A 20,293-nucleotide genomic window follows, 5' to 3' on the forward strand; every position below is an offset into this window, starting at 1 on the left:
AATTTAGTTATTTTGCTCGGACATTTTTATTATGATAAAATATTTAATGTGCGGACTAGTGTTTGGGCTGTATTGACACAGTAGACTACTGTTAGGCTACATTCACACAGCGTTTATTCGCGGTTCACAGACGACCTTTTTCTTTTTCTTTTAATTTTTAAAAAAATTTTTGGACTGTCATGTCGCTGGCACCAAAATGTTTGTGATTAATAGCGAGGAGAATGTGGCAGGTGAGCGGTTTGTTTGTATCACAGCCATAACATGTAGTCCCGTTAAATAGCATGTCAGCCTCCGTAGCCTTTGGCTACAGCTTGAGCCACTCAAACTCAAAGTTGGATTTATGAAGCACGGCGCTGACGGGCTCGTAGCTCGCTCCTGGTCCTGGAAGCAAACGTTGAAATAAGGTTGAGGAAAGCTAAACGCTGTTTTCAGTGTCCACTCCGCCCCCCACCCCTGCTCCTCTCCTCTCCCCCCTCTCTCTCTCCATCCTGAAGCCGCATAGGGCTGCTCGGCCGGGGGAAGCTGTGTAATTGTATTCCCCGCTAATGTTTGTAAATCAGCCTCGGCCGGCGCAAGGGCACCGTCTCTGCCGTTTGACTGATGTTCTGTAACATGAGAGATGACAGGGGCATGGCAGTCCGGCTCTGTCGGAAAAGCCTGCCGAGGAGCAGAAATCAGATCTTAGTGGCTCTCCGGTTGGTCGAGTGTTATTCCAGCTCCCGGCCGCTGGACACCTCTCACACATCCAGGCTGGGGATCCAGAGGGGCGAGGGAGCTATTGTTGTTGGCGGCTTCATGCAGCGTCCTCCCTGCTGGCTCTCACCATGTCACCACGGCACCAGATTTATGATAGACGTATACATGCAATATATATATATATATTTATTATTATTAAATGCGTCTCAGTAGGCGAGGAGCTAAATGTAAAGTGCCCCTTAAGGATGCCCTCAGTCAGGAGTACTAATGTGGCGGTATATAATAAAAAATGGTAGCCCCCATTCGGTAACTGATGATAATAAGGCTTATAATAACCAGCTGTACAAGTTAAATTCATGGTACCTGTAGAAAAGTGTTAACTCATACTTGTTAATGAGGCACCTTTTGCTATAACGTAGTAAATCCCTTTCAGGACGTTTATTATCAGCTTATTAATAAATAACACCTCTAGTAGTGAATGCCTTGAAGGTAGATGGCATTTGAACTATAAGTATGTGGTGCATATTATAAACAATAAGCCAATCAGGTGGAAACAGGTCATTGTGTGCAAAGGCAGAAATACAGGTGTGTTAGACTGCAACTAAGCTGAGATCCATATGTTGCTACCTGTCTTGTATTTTAGTACCTGTGATAGGTGCACATTCACTTTCACTCATTAGAGTGTTAAAACTCATTGCACGCATGCATGTGATGAAAGTTGTGGCCGTGTTGAAAATTAATCTTTTCTTCTTCTATTCGTTTTTTTTTAACCCCGAAACCTTTAATATTTTTCCACAAATTTGATCACATTATCCTGCAGAAAGCAGCTCCGGTAATGTAAAATCATTACAGCTGTTTCGCCATCTATTCCCATATAGAACCCGAGTTTTTGCTCTAGCAGAGTACAACTGCAAGCTATTTATTTGAACAGTTCACACTGGAACATTTATTTTCTCATTACAAGTTATTATATCAGTAAACCGAGTGTGCGTTTTTTTTTGTTTTTTTTTCCAGTGTTTGTGCAGTGGATTTGTGCCTCTTGAGTTGCACAGGATGAATAATTCACCTGCAGGCTGATGAAAAGAGGGCAGGGAAAGTGCGAAGTGCTGAGGTGGAGTGACCTTGGTTCCTGCTGGCTGCAGGTCACCCGGCCGTTGCTGTGGTAATCATTCACACCAGCCAGATGGCATTTCCGTGGGCGAGCATGAAAAGGACGGGTCAGGGTCTGTCCTGCCAGGTCCTGCCAGGCTCAGAAGCAACTCTGGGCCAGTGTGGTACCTGAGGAGTAAGAGAGTGTTTTTGGATGGTCTGGCGATGAGAAGCCGTGGTGAAACCAGGTGGAAATGCAGCTTGATTACAGTCACGGTTTGTTTAGTTATCACACATAATGTTACCTTTAATTGCCCTTTGAGAAGTCGGAGAAAAGGCTATCGTCAAAGCAGACTTAAAAGGCCAATTAGATTTTCCTTCAGCAAACTTGGGCTCTGTGCCTTTACTACCAGTCACTGTAATCCCTCTGTTGAGCTTTTTTTTTTTTTTTTAGTAATGTCGCAACGCTGTGCTCATATGGTGAAATAATACTCTGCTTATTTGTTACCGTTTCTCAGCGTTGTTTCCAAAGTCTCTTGCATGAATCGAAGAGGCAGCGGGGTTTTAGATCAGGAACAAAAGCTTGTGATTGTACTACATTTAGCATGACTCAGTTGCTCTGGTGTCAGCTCTAATCCACACACAGAGACAACAGTATTGCCAAACAGTGAAATTGCTTTGCAGCCTGTGAGCCTGGCTGCCTCCGCTGCCAGCCTGCTCTGTGTGCTGTTTGCCAGTAGCTCCTCCACACACACACACACACACACGCACGCACGCACGCACGCACGCACGCACGCACACACACACACACACACACACACACACACACACCCTGCAATCTCAAATTGGCTGTGAAAATCGGTCTCTGTCTCCCTTTCATTCATGCTTTCATATATTTGTTTGCAGATATTGTTAATGTCACATGCGTCACCATAATCTCATTGTAGTGGAGAGTAAGTCCAGAGCGCCTCAGATCTTGTTTTATTTATCATAATGGCTGTATCATTTTATTCACATACCGCGATTGATGTAAAAGGATTTGAAGCTGACCTCCACGGTGGCTGCTAAAAGTGCTCATTAGCTCATTTTTCAAGACTTGTCTTTCAAATCTTTGCAAGATTAAGTGCAAATGTAAAAGCCAGCTCACTTGTGCTCGCCTCTCATATAAACATTTCTTAACGCGGTTTTGTTATTCCCACTTCTGTAAATCGATGGGTGGGGCATGCCTGTCACGGTCCTCGGTATCCTTCAGCTTGCCCCTCTCTTCCTTTTGACAGTGACAACAAAGCAAATAAGAAAGAAGGGGAGCTTTTACACGACTATCTGGGGCAAATTGAGATGTGAAATCCAAGAGCCATAACCCCCGGTACATAAAACGGAGAGGAACATTAGAGAGCGAGAGGAGTGAAACAGACTTCAGCATTAAGCTGTTTAACCTCTCTGTGTAGCATTAGTGGTAGAGACTTCAAAGCAGATGCTTCAGCGTTGGAAGCAGAATGACAAATGGGTTTAGAGACAGCTACGGTGAGCATTCTCACAGGAAGACTAGGCCTGTCATTAATGTCAGCTTAATCACTTTGACCTTCCTTCAAGTAGATTTCCATACCTATCCAATCATTTTTGCCTTGCTTGGGCTCCTGTTTGCAGACTGTTTCTCTTTTTCTTGGTTGATAAGCCCTGGTGTGATGATGTTACTGTTTATGTAAACTTGAGATGTCCTGAAAGCTGTAAAATGAAAGGTTTGGATAATACCAGCTACAAACATAGTACCGTTCTCAAATAGCTCCTCCACGGAAATAAAGTGTTGTTGATTGTGATGTCCTTCGCAGTCTTTATAGCTTTGAGGAGAAAAATGACATCTGCAATCTATCTCTACTATTTTATGCCTCATAGTTTATCTCCGTCCTTTGGAAATCACGCATTTCATCATCCGTACGAAAGCGTTTAGTAGCAATGCGGTAGCGAAGCCTCCAGCCACTACTGGCAGCACTGAGTGCGTCGCTGCTCACAGCACTTAAGCAAGAAAAGAGATACTATGAAATTAATGATTCTTGTAGTCTAAACCATTCCAGTACTGATGCTAGCATGCTGTATGTATGTTAGTAGCATCAGTTTTTTTTCAATATGCCAGAAAATATTTCATATGTGCTGTTTATGCTCCATCCATCCATCCATCCATCCATCCATCCATCCATCCATCCATCCATCCATCCATCCATCCATTCGCTTCCGCTTATCCTTTTTCAGGGTCATTGGGGGGGGCTGGAGCCCATCCCAGCTGTGTGTGTCTTAGGGCGAGAGGCAGGGTCCCTGGACAGGTTGCCAGTGTGTTGCAGGGCTAACACATGGACACAGACATCCATTCACACTCACATTCACTCCTGCATTCACACCTATGAGCAGTTTAGAGTCTCCAATTATGCTACAATCACAGGGAAAACAGTGGTTGAACACTGCAGCACAACCAGAATTATCGCGACCATAGCCAATGAACTTGTGATTTTTCTGTCTTTGAAATGCTTTGAAGATGGGAACCAGGTCTGTGAACACTTGCAGTCAGTTCCCATCTTGGCTGTTAAAATGGCATTACGAAGGAGTCGGTCTATTAGTTTGCAATTGAATTGGGTAAAAAAAATTTCTGGTGCAGGTAGAGTCTCTCTCGTGTCTTTTTTTGCACTTTTAGTAGTATTATGGCAGGTGTCAACCAGTGTTAAGGTGTACTACTTCCATTATGATGGTTATTGTTAACACTGGTCCCAGTATGTCATATGTAATGCTTTTGTTTTTGCATTTTCCAGCGTGCAAGTCAGCGTGCCTTCCTGGCTATTCTGGCCCACAATCCTTTGTGGTGAATGTGACGAAGTCATATATCCCAGTTGCATGTTTGCAGTCTTGTGAAACTTTCAACATGGAATAATAATTAGCTGGCTCCGGACTTCAAGTAGTCACAGACATAGATGACTTAAAAGTTCTATGTTTAAATAAACAGGCTCATTAATGCTAGTCTGTGTACACAGAGCTGTTCACAACCATTTAGTAACCAAATTAGTTGTCAGTCATATATAGTTTTACTGAAAAAAAAGACACACATTAAATTTTTTCATTGTTTTAATCTGATTGGTATTTCTTGCTTTCTCTGGCTGGACATGTTATTCGTGGTGAAGACGTCCACATCCGTGTGTCTGTGGTCGTGTTTTTGGTGCCATACTTTGACCAGTTTTGGAGATGATTTGTCTGTTTCAGGCGTGTTTGCTGGGAGTCATTTGTGAGGGCAGCTGCAGTACTGAAAGTAAAGAAGCGTTTTAAATAATGGATCTGAGGTTGCTCTGCTGGACAAACTATGTAATGACACTATTGTTAAATGACTTGTGCCAGATGTTTTTTTTTGCCTCAACCTCGCTTAGAGGATTGTGACAAATTTTATGAGGTGCCGCGCTCAGCGACTGAAATGCTGTGTGATGCAGAACTGTAGTATGGAGGTATGGTGGTCTAAGGTTGGGCTTAGAAAACACAATATTTCCCTGAGTGATTTGTAATTTTTTTAATGGATTTTTTATTGGAAGTATTTTCTACCAAAGAAAGGTTTGCTTTTATTCACTCAGGTTTTGAGTCTCTGATTCTTCCCTATCTCCAAGAATAGATACCACTAGAGGTAAGTGAGAAAGTGTGTGCGTGTGCACATGCGAGTGTGCGTGTGTGTTATGTGAGTAGACCCTTTTCAGTCACAGCAACAGAAATTGACATACCTCGCACATGATTTCATAGCACTGATCCCAAATTACTGTGGCTAATGACTACTAAGATTTTTTTTCCATTTACCTGTGTTGTAATTTGCTACCTTCTTGAAGTTATGCATATTAGTTGTTTTCTCTCGTGTGGTATTGTGGGTAAAAACATAAAAAAAACCCACAGTACTTCCAATGTTTCAACAAGAACACCCCCTTGGTAGTTGACAGTGCTTCATAGCAAGAGACGCCAGATTTTTCATAGCAGTGTGTTCTTCATACTGCTGCCCCTAGGCTGGAGCAATTGTTTTGCAGGAGTAAATAACCAGCTTTAACAAAACTTCAGGGACACATTAGTGTGCTGGAGGATGGCTCCATGGCGGTAGGGCAGCCTCTTCTTCGCTCGCAGTGAGGCAGGCGGAAGCATCGCGAGGAGAGAGCTAATGGCTCATCGGCATTGGTATAAAGCTGTGTCCTCTCCCTGCTGACAGCCAGTCCCCTGCCCAGTAAGTCCATATTGAGCTGCGTTTCTCCACCGCGGCCTTGGCTTTATTTGTTTTGACTGTCTGACGCCACTGCAGACGTATTGAGCAGCAGTCCTTTCTTGTTCATTTTACTAGGCTTACAATGAATCCTGTTGCCCTCTCTCTCTCGCTCTCTCTGTGTCTCCATCTCTCTAAATAACGTGCCTCAGCTGTATTTGGGAGGGTTTCAGTTGCTGTAGTTTATTCCCCTATTGTCCATTTTGTCCTTCATGAAGGAAGAAAAAACACATTTTTGTTTTGTTTTTTAACCCTCCAAATGTGCAGCTGCCAGGTTTTCTGTGTTCTGATGCTGGTTGTCTGGTAACGTGGGTTTGCGTGGTGTGAAGGGTGCCCCTGAGCTCGGCGCGCACTCATGAGATCAATGCTTCACTAACCTTCTCCAGGTTGTCTTCGGGGATCTCAGCCACTCTCATTATGTGCCAGTGCTCAGAGTGTGTTTACCAGACTGGAGGAATACTAGTCTTACGCATGCCACCGATTTGTAAGGCCCATTTGTCCTCATTTAAGTGGGAAGAGAGAAGAACCACGAAAGACAGTCTTTTGAGTATTAAAGCAGCATTTGTTATTACTAAGCAGATGTGCTCTTATTTATCAAAATAACACAAAAGGTGTGTTATAGCAAAAGCAGATGGATCGGGCTTGTTGTGTTAGCCGGTCTCGTCTTTGTGCAGCTGCTACCCCCACACAGTTAATTACTCCCTTATTCATCTCCAACAATGGGAGGGGATGGAATAAATCTGAGCCGCGCACTCTGCCCGCTTCTTCCACCAGGAAGGTGCAGACCGGGACCCTAAAGCGAGCGAGCGGCTTCAAGAGGTACAGTTTATCATTTTTAATGGAGAGGAACAGGAAGTGGAGACGTGAAGCTCGGCTCTTGATTTATATGTCGCCTCAGTCGGGGGAGAGAAAAGAGCAGGTCTGCCTCCCTGTCCACACCTCTGGTTTGCTTCCACCAGAGTCATACCCCTGTGGTGTTCTCTGCTCCTCTTCAGCACCGCCAAAATACACTTGCACTTTGTCCGAGCCACTCTGGAGAAATGGGTAAACAGTGGGAGAATTTGCTTCACCTAACCATAAGATTGTTGGGAAAGGAGAGTGCCCTTCTTTTCTTTTTTTAATCACAAGTTATTAATATCGGCAATTATACAGGTTAACAAATGCATTTTTTTTCTGGCGTGTGGGAGCTACCCAGAAATCACTTTCAATCTTTCCGCTGCTTCCTGCCTCTCACTTTCTCAAGCTTTGTTGTTCCCTGAAAAGCCCAGTGATGTCATGCTTCCATTGTCACCTGTTCATTTACTTTCGTGGAGGAGAGCATCGGGGTATTGATTAGGGTTTGCAACTGTGTTAGCAGCTCTGCCGGTGTGTAATATAGGCCTTGAGGCTATTCTGTCTTTCCCTTCAGTCTCACGAGTGCTTTCCAGACCTTGTAATCTTAATTAAATATGCAACTTTTGATCGCAACAGGGTCACTATTTTTGAATTTAAATGTGGTCACCCCCCCCACACGCACACACACCTCCTCGTCTGAGAATAAAGGCAGACATTTTGAATATTAATGACAAAAAATAGAGGAAAGAACAAAGAAGTGAATTGAGACTCGCTTTTTTCAATTTCCCTTGTTAGCCTCCTGCTGCATTCCCCCTATAGTTTTTTTTCCTCTTTTTTTTTCCAGATGAATTTTATGATATTTTCCTCCTACCCCTCACTCCCCCCACACTCTATCGTTCTCCCTCTTTCTCGCTCTCTCACTTCTCGGCAGTTTTCCCCAGACAGGTTCCACAGTGTTTTAGAGGGGATGGATTTAATTGCTCTGTGGGGATTGGTTGGCTGTGCCGGGCTCGGCTGTTTAATTAGTGTACCCTGCCGGAATTGGTTTAATGCTTCATGATCTTGAAATTGTCTGATTGTTCAGCCCTCTGGGGACTCTCACTGCCTACGTAGGCCAGCAGGTTTAGCTAAACATTGCTCCAGGCTTTTGCTGTATGCGGCAGGAGGAGCAGTATGCCTGAGGAACTGGAATGTGGCTAAGGTGGTGGTGGAGGAGGGACAAATCAGAGGACATGCATGTGAAGTGGACAGTCTTCTCATTCTCCTTCACTGCAGGAGGTCTGCACAGACCTCACAGGAATTTATATCTTTACATTACTTTCATCTCCGCTTGACACTCTATGGAAATCATCCAATTGACTATTAATGCAGTACCAATATTTAGACTGCAATTCAGGCTTTCTGTATGATAAGCATATGATTTTTAGCTCTGGCCAAGCAAAATAATTGCTTTGCTCCTCTGTTTGCGCTCACAGTTTCTTGAAGAAGCTTTTTTTCTGCATGCTTTGGCAAGATTGTTTTAATGCAAGCCATTCTCTGCTGCGACAAGTCCATCAGGATCATCTCACATGGGTCTCTGAGTTATGTGCTTGGTCACCTTGAGTGAGGGGAGATGGTGGGAAATTACATTTGTGCAAATGGGCGCGGAGTGTGTCTGTGTCCCCTCGGTAGCCTTCTGCAGGATGCCCTTGGTTTGGCACAATCATGGCAGCGATGTTGACCTCAACAGTAATAGCGCTTGGCATCCTGAATAAGGGAAGAGCTTCTGCTGTGTGGCCATACAGTCAGGTACATATAGTACCCACTGAAGGCTAAACTCATTGCGCTTCATCAGACTGATCGAGCCCACTCACTCAAAGAACTCAACCTTGAAGTGTATAAATCTCTAGTGGATGATAATAAGAATACCTTCCTCTGCCTCTCTGCCTGGACTTCATAATGTGTTTGTCCTCACAGTGAATGATGACTGAGTGCAAAAATGATTACTGTTTGTCTGAGAGCTTCCTCTATTAGGAATCTCCAGGTAGACGCCACACGGATCATATACTCGGCAGTTGTTGACTGGATCCTCCACGCTGCACCCAGGGGGTAATATCTTTCATTGGTCCTGCGTTTATTTTTTTGTTTACATCTTCCGAGGCATCGAGCGGATGCATACGATCACCACGGTGATGGAGCACATGGCAGCTGAGATGCTCCCAAATGAGTCGCACCCTGAGCGTCATCCCCTTTTCTCTCTGGGGGAGATGCCCTGATTACAGAGTGACTTTGTGTTAGAGTTGAGGGGCCTCTCCAGCTGTTGGCATTGTTTGTGCAATGATGATAAGGGTTAGCGAGTAATCAGAGTTGGGTTGTGCTGACAGTTGTTTGATCTCTCTGTTATGAACGTTGTTCAGCTACGTCTGTACATTTTATCCATTTGTGATAAATGCTACTCTTCATGCTTCCTTTTCATTTAGCACTAAATAACAGGAGGACTACCGGAACATAACATGAAGCCGAGTCATATCAGCGGGATTGGAGATATTCATTGTTCTCTGTTATTTTTAAAGGGACACCCTCAAGTCAATTGCGGATCATGGCCAAAGTCAACAACGCCGCTCCTTCATAAATAAGCCTCAAGACTTAATATTGCAGTGCTGGTTCTCCTTCAAAGATAAAAATATTATTGCATCCCACCCCCATTCCCCGCTGCCTTTTGGGCAGGGTGTGAGTCCAGCGTCCGTCTAGACGTGCGGCATCATTAACCTGCCGCGACCTCGGCCTCTGATGAATTCACTCTCACATCCCCTGAAGCCTAGCGTTAGCAGGCCTACTTGCATCCACTGGGAACTGGGGCTTCTCCAGGCTGGCCATTAGAGCCACTAGCCTCTACTGTCAGGCATTAATAGGCCAAGTGGCCGGAGCTTCTCTCAGACTGCTGAATAATTCAGACCGTCTGGTCCCTGTCTGGTCCCGGGGCGCAGGGGGAGGTGAAGTGGGGATCAGGGTGCACGGGGCTGCATGGAGGTGCACGGGTTAATAACAGGTCTCCCTCCCTGTGTCAGCAGCTGCTCAATCCCCCCCCCTCTGCAACCCCCTCAACAAAAGCACCTAACCCCACCCCACGTATGAAGGAAACCTATTCAGTTGATTAGATTTTTCAAAATGGATCAATTTTTAATCAGTGGAGCATCTGACTATGGTCAATAGCATTGTCGCTGGGAAGACAGTTGTTGGACAGCCGTCTTTATTTACAGGAATGTTTGTTTTTTACACTATGTAGATGGGAAGGCAGGAAATGGCTTAGGCAGATCATTGCACCACTGCAGTCCTGGGCCTGTCCAGACAGAGGCCTGTAACAACAGCAACAACCAACATCCAGTGCTCTCTGATCAGACTCTTTGGAAGATCACATCGAATATGAATTCACATCAGAGCAGAAAGGTGGATTAGTCTAGTATCTTTTCCTGTGTGAAACATGGGTCTGTCCAAAGAGACATCTCTTACACATTTACATCTGCCTAAGTAGTGAGTAGGAGTGAAGAGCCAACAAACTAGCTGTAATACTGCCATCACAATTTCATTGGGCTGTGGGGAGACCCTAACATGTTAAATAATGAGGAGCCCATAAACTTAATGTTCAGAACCTCTCTGCAACTGCTGACGATGTCTAGTTATGACTCGATATGTAGGCAGAATTATGGGGGGGGATCATCTTCAGAGTGCACCTCATTTTTGCTCCCAATATTATTTGTGTGATCGCTTCAAAGACGTGTATGTTGAGAATGAAAATGTTTACAGTGGGCTGCAGCATTACCAGCCTTTTTTTATTATTAACATTTGAAATATAAATGCTGTATTCTTGAAACTTTAATAGGTAGTGTGGCATTCATGAGAGGAAGTTGACACAGCCTTGCTCGGTAACGCACTCTAAATAACCGAGTGTGTACTGGAAACATGAAGTTAACAAACATGTCAAAATCAAAAGCAAGCATATAAAAAAAGTTTCAAATATATTGAAAGGTATACATTTGCTCACACGACATTCTTTTCAAACTATGCAATAGACCAGATGGTGCAATATCTAATCGAATCAATAGTGTTCTCTGCTGACTGGATTAAATCAGTTAATCAAAGTTTAAATAATTATAAGCATAGTATGATTTTGTATGTACAGCCGTGTGCAAGTTCTAGACTAATCCATGGTCACAGAAGCTAAAAGACTGAGCAGGTGATGTGGCGTAGAAGGACAAAAGAAGACAGAAGGTAGTGATGGGAGAGGGAGGAAAACGCAAAACAAAGACGAAAATTCTAGCTACAAGGATAAAAAGACAATAGACTAAAATCAGAGGGAACATATTCTCTTCACAGTTCTAAACACTGACTGTAGGTAGAGTAAGCAGTGGAGTGGGTGGCTGGACAAAAACAGTAAGATTCCTAGGACGTAGCTCGGCAAGCAGTGACTAAATTCCATTTACAAAGGCTGACATTGAGGTTTGTCAGGTTGTTTTTTTCTATAGAAGAACTGCATTGTGCATATATACAAACAGATATAAATGCTATTTACAGATTGACAGACACAGAAGGTGAAATATCTTTCTGCTTTTACATGATAACATGGCACTGTGCCACGTGCACAGTAGTTTCACAACATACTGGCATCATTGCGTGTCGAATCGGTGGTATTATGAGATACTGACATAACGTGGCATACGCTGGCATGATATTATCCTCTAATTTGTATCACAGTGTAATGACATGGGCATCATTGCAGTGACCCTTTGGCGTAATGATATCACACTCACATAATGACTTACCGCTGTACTGACATAATGACATTTTGGCTTATTTACATATTTGTATATTGAGCATATCGTGACATAATGACATTTTGACATATTGACCATATCATGATGTAATGATGTTGCTGTCATTGCACTGGCCTCCACAGGGATCTGGGTCCCACTGCTTTGCTGGCATATTGACTGTGATATATGACATAAGGACACACCGAATGGCATATTGACTTATTCAAAATATTGGCAAATGGCACTGGCATGACTTGGTGACATGCCTGCCTTATTACCAAGATGGTGTTAGTGTGGCTTGTTGGCATTATGGCAATGCAACACTGGCACATAGTTGTATAAGTACACATTGACATACGGTTGCTTAAAACCAGCGCTCTGATGCTTCCTTGCGTCGTAATATTTGTGCACCACCATGCAGCCCTGAATTGCCAGGCTGTTCCTTAATGTCAGCGTAGAAATAGGGCTGTGCGATATGACCAAAATCTCATACCCCGATATAAGAATTCTATCGTCCCAATAACGACATAAATCACAAAAATGTAACATTTTCTGTAAATTATGTGAATCTCGGGCAGCTCGACTTGCGGGAAGTGTTTCCAGCTGCGCGTCATGTAGCTGGAGTGTTTTAACAGATGCATGAAACGATACATTTTTAGACATAAGTTGTAAAGGCCGCCGTTTTCTTTGTGAGTATTTATTACACGGCGTGCTGCGGGGAAAAGCCTGTTCTAACGCTTGAGTCTAAGTTTTATTTTTTAGCACCTGGCGGCTCTTTTTTACTTCTCATCTGTAAATAATCTGCTCTTTCACGTGATTCAGTTTATTTTGAAAAGTCTCAACAGGATCTTGAGCTTTATTGTGAAATGTTTATGTGGAACATAAGCGGACACGCGATGGTGTTACCGTCCTTGTTGCTAATGACAACACATAAAAACAGGCGCTTGTCCATCCTTAGTGTGGTTATATTAAATATAAGAGAAAGAGAGAACTTTAATACATTAATATAGCCACTACAGTAACCATCAAAACGATGAGAAAATATTGCCGTAAACAGTTTATTTTGCGACACCACGAAACAAACAATAGCATAAAATGAAACGATAGACGTTTTTATATCGTCATCCGATATATATCGTTATATCGAACAGCCCTACGTAGAAATGTTTCTGACTTTATATATTTTTAATGGAGAGCAGAACCAAGAGTAACCTGACGTTTCTACATTACCCTGCCCTGGATATAATCAACTTGGGTTACAGTTACTTGTTACAGCTTTATTTTTGCTTTATATTTTTGATGCTCCAGTTTCCATTCGATGGATGAAACACTCGGGATAACAAGAGTCCTAATCAGATGGTGTAACTAGTGAGAAAGGCTCTTGCAGAGCTTAGACTTGACATAAAACCCCCTGTCCTCCATCTAATCTTCCCTCTTAAACATCAAACTTATGCAAAAAGAAGCAATGCTCTCTGTAAGAAGTACTTATTTTTTGCTCACTAATGAAAATGTTTTGAATCTCTTTGGTGCGCCGCCAATGGCGTTGTTTTCCTTCTTTGCTCTCTGATTATAGAACTGTATAAACTGGGCGAGATTTTGAATTCTTAGTTGATTGCATGCCTGTAGCCATGCACTTTCTCTGCTTTCCTCTCTAGACCTATTTCTACTGATAGCCTTTTTTTCCCCTGGTACAGAGAGATGTAGTGCACTTTATATGCAGTTATGCTGAATAGGTGCTGATGTATGTTGAAAACAGTTTTGCAGGTGCCTTGTCAAAATGTGCAGTGGATAGGCAGTAACACAATTCTGTTTAATATGCTATCAATCACCCGGTAGATTCCCATTTGTACATACAGCATTATGAGTCTGCCTCTCCCCAGACTGTCATGACATTGCTGGTGTTTAGCTGCTCTCATGTCCTCTAACAGTCTGTCCCTATTGTCTGTTTGTCTGTTTAATATGCGAAGGTGGTCATTCAGGGAGTCGTTTTGGAACAGTGTAAACGAAATCGGCAACAATGATTAGCTGGCGCTGCAGAGGAAGTGTCCGTCTTTGTGCGAGTGCATTTTGAGACCATCAGGCCTCCCTCAGGTCATCTCGCTGCTGCTCTCTCAGCCTCGTGGAAGACACTCTAGGAAAAAACCCAAACAGCTCTAGAGTAAATACACTGTAAATGGAGTTACTTAATGGGAGATTTTGCATGCTTAATTGCAAGTATGGATTGAAGGTCCATTAAAAGACATCAGTGTCTCGGAGTCCAGCATACAGTTTGAATATACTTGAGATGGATTGATCCATTGACTTCCTTTTCTATCTGAGAGGAGTAATTACAGGCAAAGAGTACTTAATATTTTTCAATACTTTTCTGAATTTGAAAAACAAGAAATAAACCTTTGTTATTGTCCAGGCAGTCCAGTTTCTGATGCGGGAACTTTATTTTTTTTGTTTTGTTTGTTTGTTCAGTGTATGCAAGCATGCTTCAGGGTGGCACCGTAGAAGTCCAGAGGGAAATATCAGGCTTATTTATTGGAGCCTTTTTAGCCCCAGCTCAATAGCAGCAGTCTGATGGCTGGGGTACAGAGGGACTATCTGGCAGAGGAGGAAGTGGGGGAGGAGCTGGGCTTGGCGTCAGCCCCACTGACAAGCTCTTATTTACCGTTCAGATCTATGACTCATTTTATGTACCTAATCGTAAAGCACAGAGATTTATCGGTGGTAACGGGACAGTGGGGGAACACCCCAGGAGACTGCCAGATTCAGCCCCACACTACCTGCTACCCTGGCTTCAGGTTCAGTCTACCTGACCCAACATCTTCTGGGAAAAGGAAGATGAGGAAGTCAATAATTCTGTCAGGTATGGACAGCTGATAGCACATCTAATAAAAAAAGAGGGTCATAAAAATTGGATGCCTAATGGATGACTCTGTGAGGATTAATAACAGCTTATTGGTCAGGTGCAGTGACCTCTTGCAGAGCTAACAATGCATTGGCCAACTGGGCTATCGCTGCAAGCAGCACAGCAGTAGATGACCCGACCAATAAACAGTAAGGAAGATTATGAGAATTATATTACTCATACTATTTCTGATACCTGCTGTATTCCCTTATGTTTTTTTTCCTGGTTTGTGAAGTGCATTTGAATTTTGTTGGTTTATAAATAATGCATTAACTTCTGGGAGGAAAAAACCCCCTAAAGGTTGACATCCTCACTTACCATCATATTTTCTCATGTCTGCCACTCCAGAAATGGCAAACAGGGAGGCGGGGGGGGCAAAAACAAGAAGGTATTGTAATACTGCCTTTGTTCTGACAGGAGCGCTCTTAGAGCCTATTTTATATTCCTGCTGAAAATTAAAATTAAACTTTCATTGTTGTGCATGCTGTTTAATCCAATAACGATCTGATGTAACAAACTGCCGTAATATCTCTCAGCATACTTAATCGGAGCGGACTTAGCCCTGTCACTTTATATTAACCTCTGCTGCAACAAGAGAAGGGCTTCACTAATCTGCCATTGTTGGGTTTGGCAGTGTGTAGCTGGTGCAAAACAGATTTGGCAGTCAGCGCAAAAAGTAAAGGCTTTATAATGACAGTGGGGCCTCTCTGCTATTTGGGCTAATAATGTCAAAATCTAATAATGCTGTGGCCCTTGGAATTAGATGGGAGGTGAAATGGGTGGGAATGGAGGTAATGTGGAAAAGGATTTCGGTGGGGATCGGGTTTGGCCTCCCCACCTCCTCTCGTTATGTCGTTCGCTTTTAAAATGGCAAATTAGGAAGCAATTTAATCCCTAATGACCTTTTAAATTCTCCCAGTGTGGGTCTGCGCATGTGTTTGTCTTGTTGTCGATTTAAAATGTATGGTTGTGAAGAGGACGGCTGAAAGAGCGTACTGTCCTGACACATGACAACATAGTTGGATGCAATTGTGTTAACAGGATATTAGATTCGCCAGGAAGCATCCGAGCAAAGGGACCTCAAGAGTCTCGGCTAACGCGGTGATCTCACAGTGCTCAGCAAGGCGGCATCTGCAGCGTCATCAAAGCGCTCGACTCCTGTGTTTCCCCCCTGAATGCAGCCTTGTAACCAAAAACAAAAAGCTGATTGGATGCTCTCCCAGCCTCCCCTCATCCCCTCTGCTGTGGATGAGGTCTCAGCCCGGGAGATAAAATAACAGTTATTTCTCATGTGCTATGCCATTTTGTCAGTTTGACTGTTCCACTTATTCAGTGTTTTTTGACTTGCTGAGCTTGAGGGGATGTGAGTGCCATTTCGCAGCTAGATCTGAGTTGTGTTGATTGAATTAGACAAAGTCGGAAGATAATTAAGAACCGCAAGGCACTGCAAAACTGTCTGCTTCCAAACTGGTGAAAATGAGACGCTGCCACATCAATGAGCTAGCTGGCTCTGCTTGATGTCAGTGGTGGGTTATATCAGTTGACACCCTTACCTCCTAGTGCTGGAGCCAGTTTCCCTCCTTTTCCCTTTAATGTTTCTCCAAATATGATTAATCACAAGCCGTTAAAACCGTTGCTTCTGACAGCGCACCACGTTTGCACAGCTTTGTTTGTTTCTTTCACGCTAGTAATATGATCCTCAGCTGCCAAGTGTGGTTTTATGGCATAAACACAACCCCAAAGAGGTGTGTCTGGGAGTCAAATGGGAACAGCAGCAACATCTCTTAGACTTAAATCACTTAGTCACTTTAAGTGTTTGCAGTCGCGTTTGAGAATTTTAAGGAACTTTTGGACATTGATCTCTTGATATCTCGCAATAATCAGATTAAATAATTGTACTGGCAGCGAGATTGCTAGCTTCTATTTTTCATGGCACCTACTGTAATTTTAATAAAGTGTTTTTACTGCTTAAACATGAAGGTACTGTAAAGTGTATTATAGTCATATTTATCTATATTTACAATTTGGCACCGATGTCTCTTGTCTACTTTGAACTATAACAAGCTTTTGTTTTGTTTCCACAAGACACTCCTTACACTCCAAGGTTATGGGAACTCTGCCGAATGCCACATTTTACCAAACGCAGCCATGACTTCTAGTCTAAACTTAAAGTAAACTTTAACAGTATTTTTGGTCATGCAAAAAAACTCCCACAAACAAATAAGCCAAAACAATCAATGATTTGAATGTAGACATGGACATTATGGCATCATTAAAAGAAGTATTGTAGTTTATTGTAAAAGCACTGCATGTTACAGTTCACTGGTCCATCTGCACGGTGAAAAAGCAAATCTGTATTTTTTGACAGATGTAACTTTTTCACAAAGTCATTTAAGAAATGGGGAGCGGAGGGGTCAAACAGCTGGATCTGTCTGGTAATGTGCTGGCAGCTCATGTGCAGTCAGGCACCTCTCAGCCTTTCAGTTTCAGCCGTTGTATTTTTCACCCCGTTTTTATGGATGCCGGCCGAGTCGTGCTTCTCTTTCATTTCCATTGGCGGATAGGTAATGTAGCTGTGAGGTTAATGTTGAGAATCATATAGCTCAGGCACAATAAAACTGACACCGCGAGACCCTAAAGAAGTATGTTTATAGTAGCGCGCAGAGTCTGCTTTTGTTTGTGTGAGGTTGAATGCGGAGAAAGATCGGGATTGTTCCGAGGCCTCCCCAAAGGGTCTGGACTGCATGCGAGGAGGGTGGGAGCGCAGTGGAACACGGGGTGTCAAAGGCTAATTTTCAAAGCCCCTCACGGGCGCTCATCTCTCACTGTGAAGTGGCAAGCGTGGCAAGTGGCTTGCATGTTGTCATGGATACTAAAGCATGGGACCCCAGAGATGGGGAGCGGGGGACGAATGGCTGCCCTGTCTATAGGATTCCTGTCAACTCTGGCCTGATAGATGGCATTGACGGATCATTTTTCATACTGTAATTGTTCTTAGCAAACACAGAATACCCTCTAGTATAAACAGTGGTGTGCCGGCGGGCTAATAAAGTGGGAAAATGGAAAGGGATTCACTGATCCACAGCCTCTTTCAGTTTAAGAGACAATGCCTCTGTTGTCCAGGCGAGGCTTTCTGATTAGAGCTGTGAAGGCTGAGGAAAAAGCCCGGCCGAGAGAATAAAACAAGGCAATCATAAAGCAAACGGCAGTCACTTCTCTGTATCGATGTGGCTAGGCGGGGGTGAAGTCTGTGAGAAGTGTTGACAGCTGAAGGAACAACAGGAGTAGGTCTAGGAGTGATTCGTTTTCTCCCCCCTCTCTATTTGGCCAGTGAAACGGTGAGGGAGAATGCTTGTCCAAGATAACAAATACAGCACAAGTGCAGATGCATAGCAGGGACTGGGAGCTCTATCTGCCAAGCTCTGAGATAGCCAAGCGCCTGAGCTGGGTGCAAATGACTCTGGGTACAAAGGTACTATTTGTTCACCCTTGTTTTTGTATGGGGCCCCGTGTCTCTGCTATTACTATTGGGATTGACCCAGTGCCATCTTGGAATGCTCTTCCTGTGCACGGGGCTGCCGAGGTATGTAAGGGACATGACCTGGGACTTATGATGTCAACTGGAATCAGCGGAGCTCCGATCCAGCTTTCATTAGTTGTGATTCTTTAAGAAATCCCTTCAGAGGTGCAGATTAATGGTGATGGCGGAGAGCCAGGGCACCAGCTGGACACAATACTTTGGAATTCTCACCAGAGCAGAGGGTGTAATGTACCCATCATATCCTGGGTGATTAAAATTTTAGCAAATTACATCAAACTTTTGAGATGCCCACACTTTTGCTCACTCATTTGCTCTCTTCATAGCTATTGAGGGAGCCTGTTTATCTCTCGCCGCCGCTTCATAGTCCAGCTGCAAGCGTTTTTGTTGGGGTTTTTTTTTTAATGCAGGAGGAGGTCGGTAGGTGGATGATTCGTTGACTAATGTGTGTGTTGGAGGGGGACCTGCAGATGTTGTGTGGTGAGGCGAGCAGTCCTGGCACTCCTCGTGGAGCACCTCGCCCTTCTGACTGCACTGTGACACGCCGTGACGCCCGAAACACTTTAGGCTGACCCGGCCGCTCACCTCCTGCCTGATGGACAGATTAAAGGACCATTAAACATAATTACTGTTTCAGTTGGAGAGGCCAACTCATCCTGTCAGAAATGGTTACAAATTGCTTTACCTCTGCTCCCCCCCGCACGGCTCTTAAATTCTGAATTTCATTACATTTGTCTACTTTCTTGCCATCAACAAGTTCGGGCTTTGAAAGCAGAAATGGGTTTAGTGCGGAGAATTGAATAGGCAAATGGTGATTAATGGAAGGGTTTGAGAAATGTATTTTTGGAGCTTGCTTTGTAAAGGTTTTTCAGCTTCTGTGGCTCTAAGCCAATCAAAACGAGCGTGATGGCTGTGGAGAGGAGTGTGACAGGTAGTTGATGTGATCTGGAGTGGAGCGGTGTGAGTGTGTGGTCTGCTGCGCTGTCTGTCTGATTATGTAAAATGTGGTGAGGTGGTGTAACGTTGGCTGGCTGTTGCAGTGGTTTTTGCCAGCTTCACAGGGCCTGTTGCCAGTTTTACATGAGAATGTGCAGCAGTGCCTCGTAATGCTCTCTCTGCTCTCGGTATCCATAAGAAAACCCACACTGCCGCCCTAGGGAAATTGGTCGATACCATCATCCCAGCTGGAGGCCCAGGCGGCAGACAGAGTTTCCCCATTTTTTTAATTTTTTTTTATTTTTAAAAAAAACATCAACACTGATGTTTACTATGAGATCTTCCTCTACTGTAACCTGCCCCTCTTGCGCCCCTTCTCTTCCTCATTTAGCTGATTATTACACCCATGGTGAGAACAAACAGTTTCCTTACTTAATAATTCACATCACTTTCATCTGATACTCAGTTACCATGGGCAATTTAGTAGTTGAATAATTTTGTGAAAAATTCATTTATTATCGCTGTGCGTTATGAATCTGCAGAGACAGAGAGTGGAGTAGTGGAGGATTTTAAATTGCGTCTGTGGAGCGAGAGATCCGAGGGTAGGTAATGTGTTCTAATGTTCTCAGCCATATGCATTGTTTTCAGGGCTCATCGGTTTTACATCGATTCCCACTGAAGTGTTTAATTGCATCATGAATATGATCTAATTCTGTCCTTTTCACTGAAACTGGAGCACTCTCTGTAAATGATGTACGGCCTTGACAGCACCACATCAGGATGTATTTTATATGGAATGTAAATTATAGTGTTAAATTAGCCTGGAAAGATAACTAGCTGGCACGGGGGAATGGACTCAACAGTTTAATTTAGTGTCAAAAGGCCGTGAAGGGATAAATCACCTCTCTCTCCCCTCTCTGCTGTGCCATATTAGGCTTTAATCATTCTCTTTTCTTGTAATATCACTTGTTTCTCACTGCTGCCTAAGGAGTTCTTGAGAACTACACTGCATTTCTTGCAGCATCAGTCAGCTGCTTACAAATGCTTCAATTTGAGCATATAGAAGACAAAGCTTGCATCTTTCACTTTCACAGTTTCCCCCCCCCCTACTTGAAATACAAGCAATTTAGCTTTCCCCTGAAGATCCCAAATGGCTCCTAAAGACCTAAACTAGCTCTCTTTACTCGTAGCAGCATCTTTTTGTCACGTGAGAAAGTACTCAGTTGTAATCTATAGGGCCTGAAAAA

General features: G+C 43.6%; 1 protein-coding gene across 3 annotated transcripts in view; it reads left to right on the forward strand.

Annotated features, from left to right (window-relative positions):
• cux2b (cut-like homeobox 2b) overlaps window positions 1–20,293 on the forward strand; it is a 98,085-nt gene that overhangs the window by 1,006 nt on the left and 76,786 nt on the right. The window contains exon 1 of one of the 3 annotated variants that reach the window (XM_085293522.1): window positions 1–230. This exon is cut by the window's left edge and continues 489 nt beyond it. The exons of the other annotated variants lie outside the window; for them this stretch is intronic. Coding sequence (XP_085149648.1) covers window positions 222–230 — 9 coding nt within the window. The 5' untranslated portion in view covers window positions 1–221. The remainder of the gene's footprint in view (window positions 231–20,293) is intronic. 3 annotated transcript variants of the gene reach the window in all.

This window comes from Mchenga conophoros, linkage group LG12, assembly GCF_057382185.1.
Source record: "Mchenga conophoros isolate Kocher_MC1m ecotype Shallow Benthic linkage group LG12, M_conophoros_male_GT1.1, whole genome shotgun sequence".
Lineage (NCBI taxonomy): Eukaryota > Metazoa > Chordata > Actinopteri > Cichliformes > Cichlidae > Mchenga > Mchenga conophoros.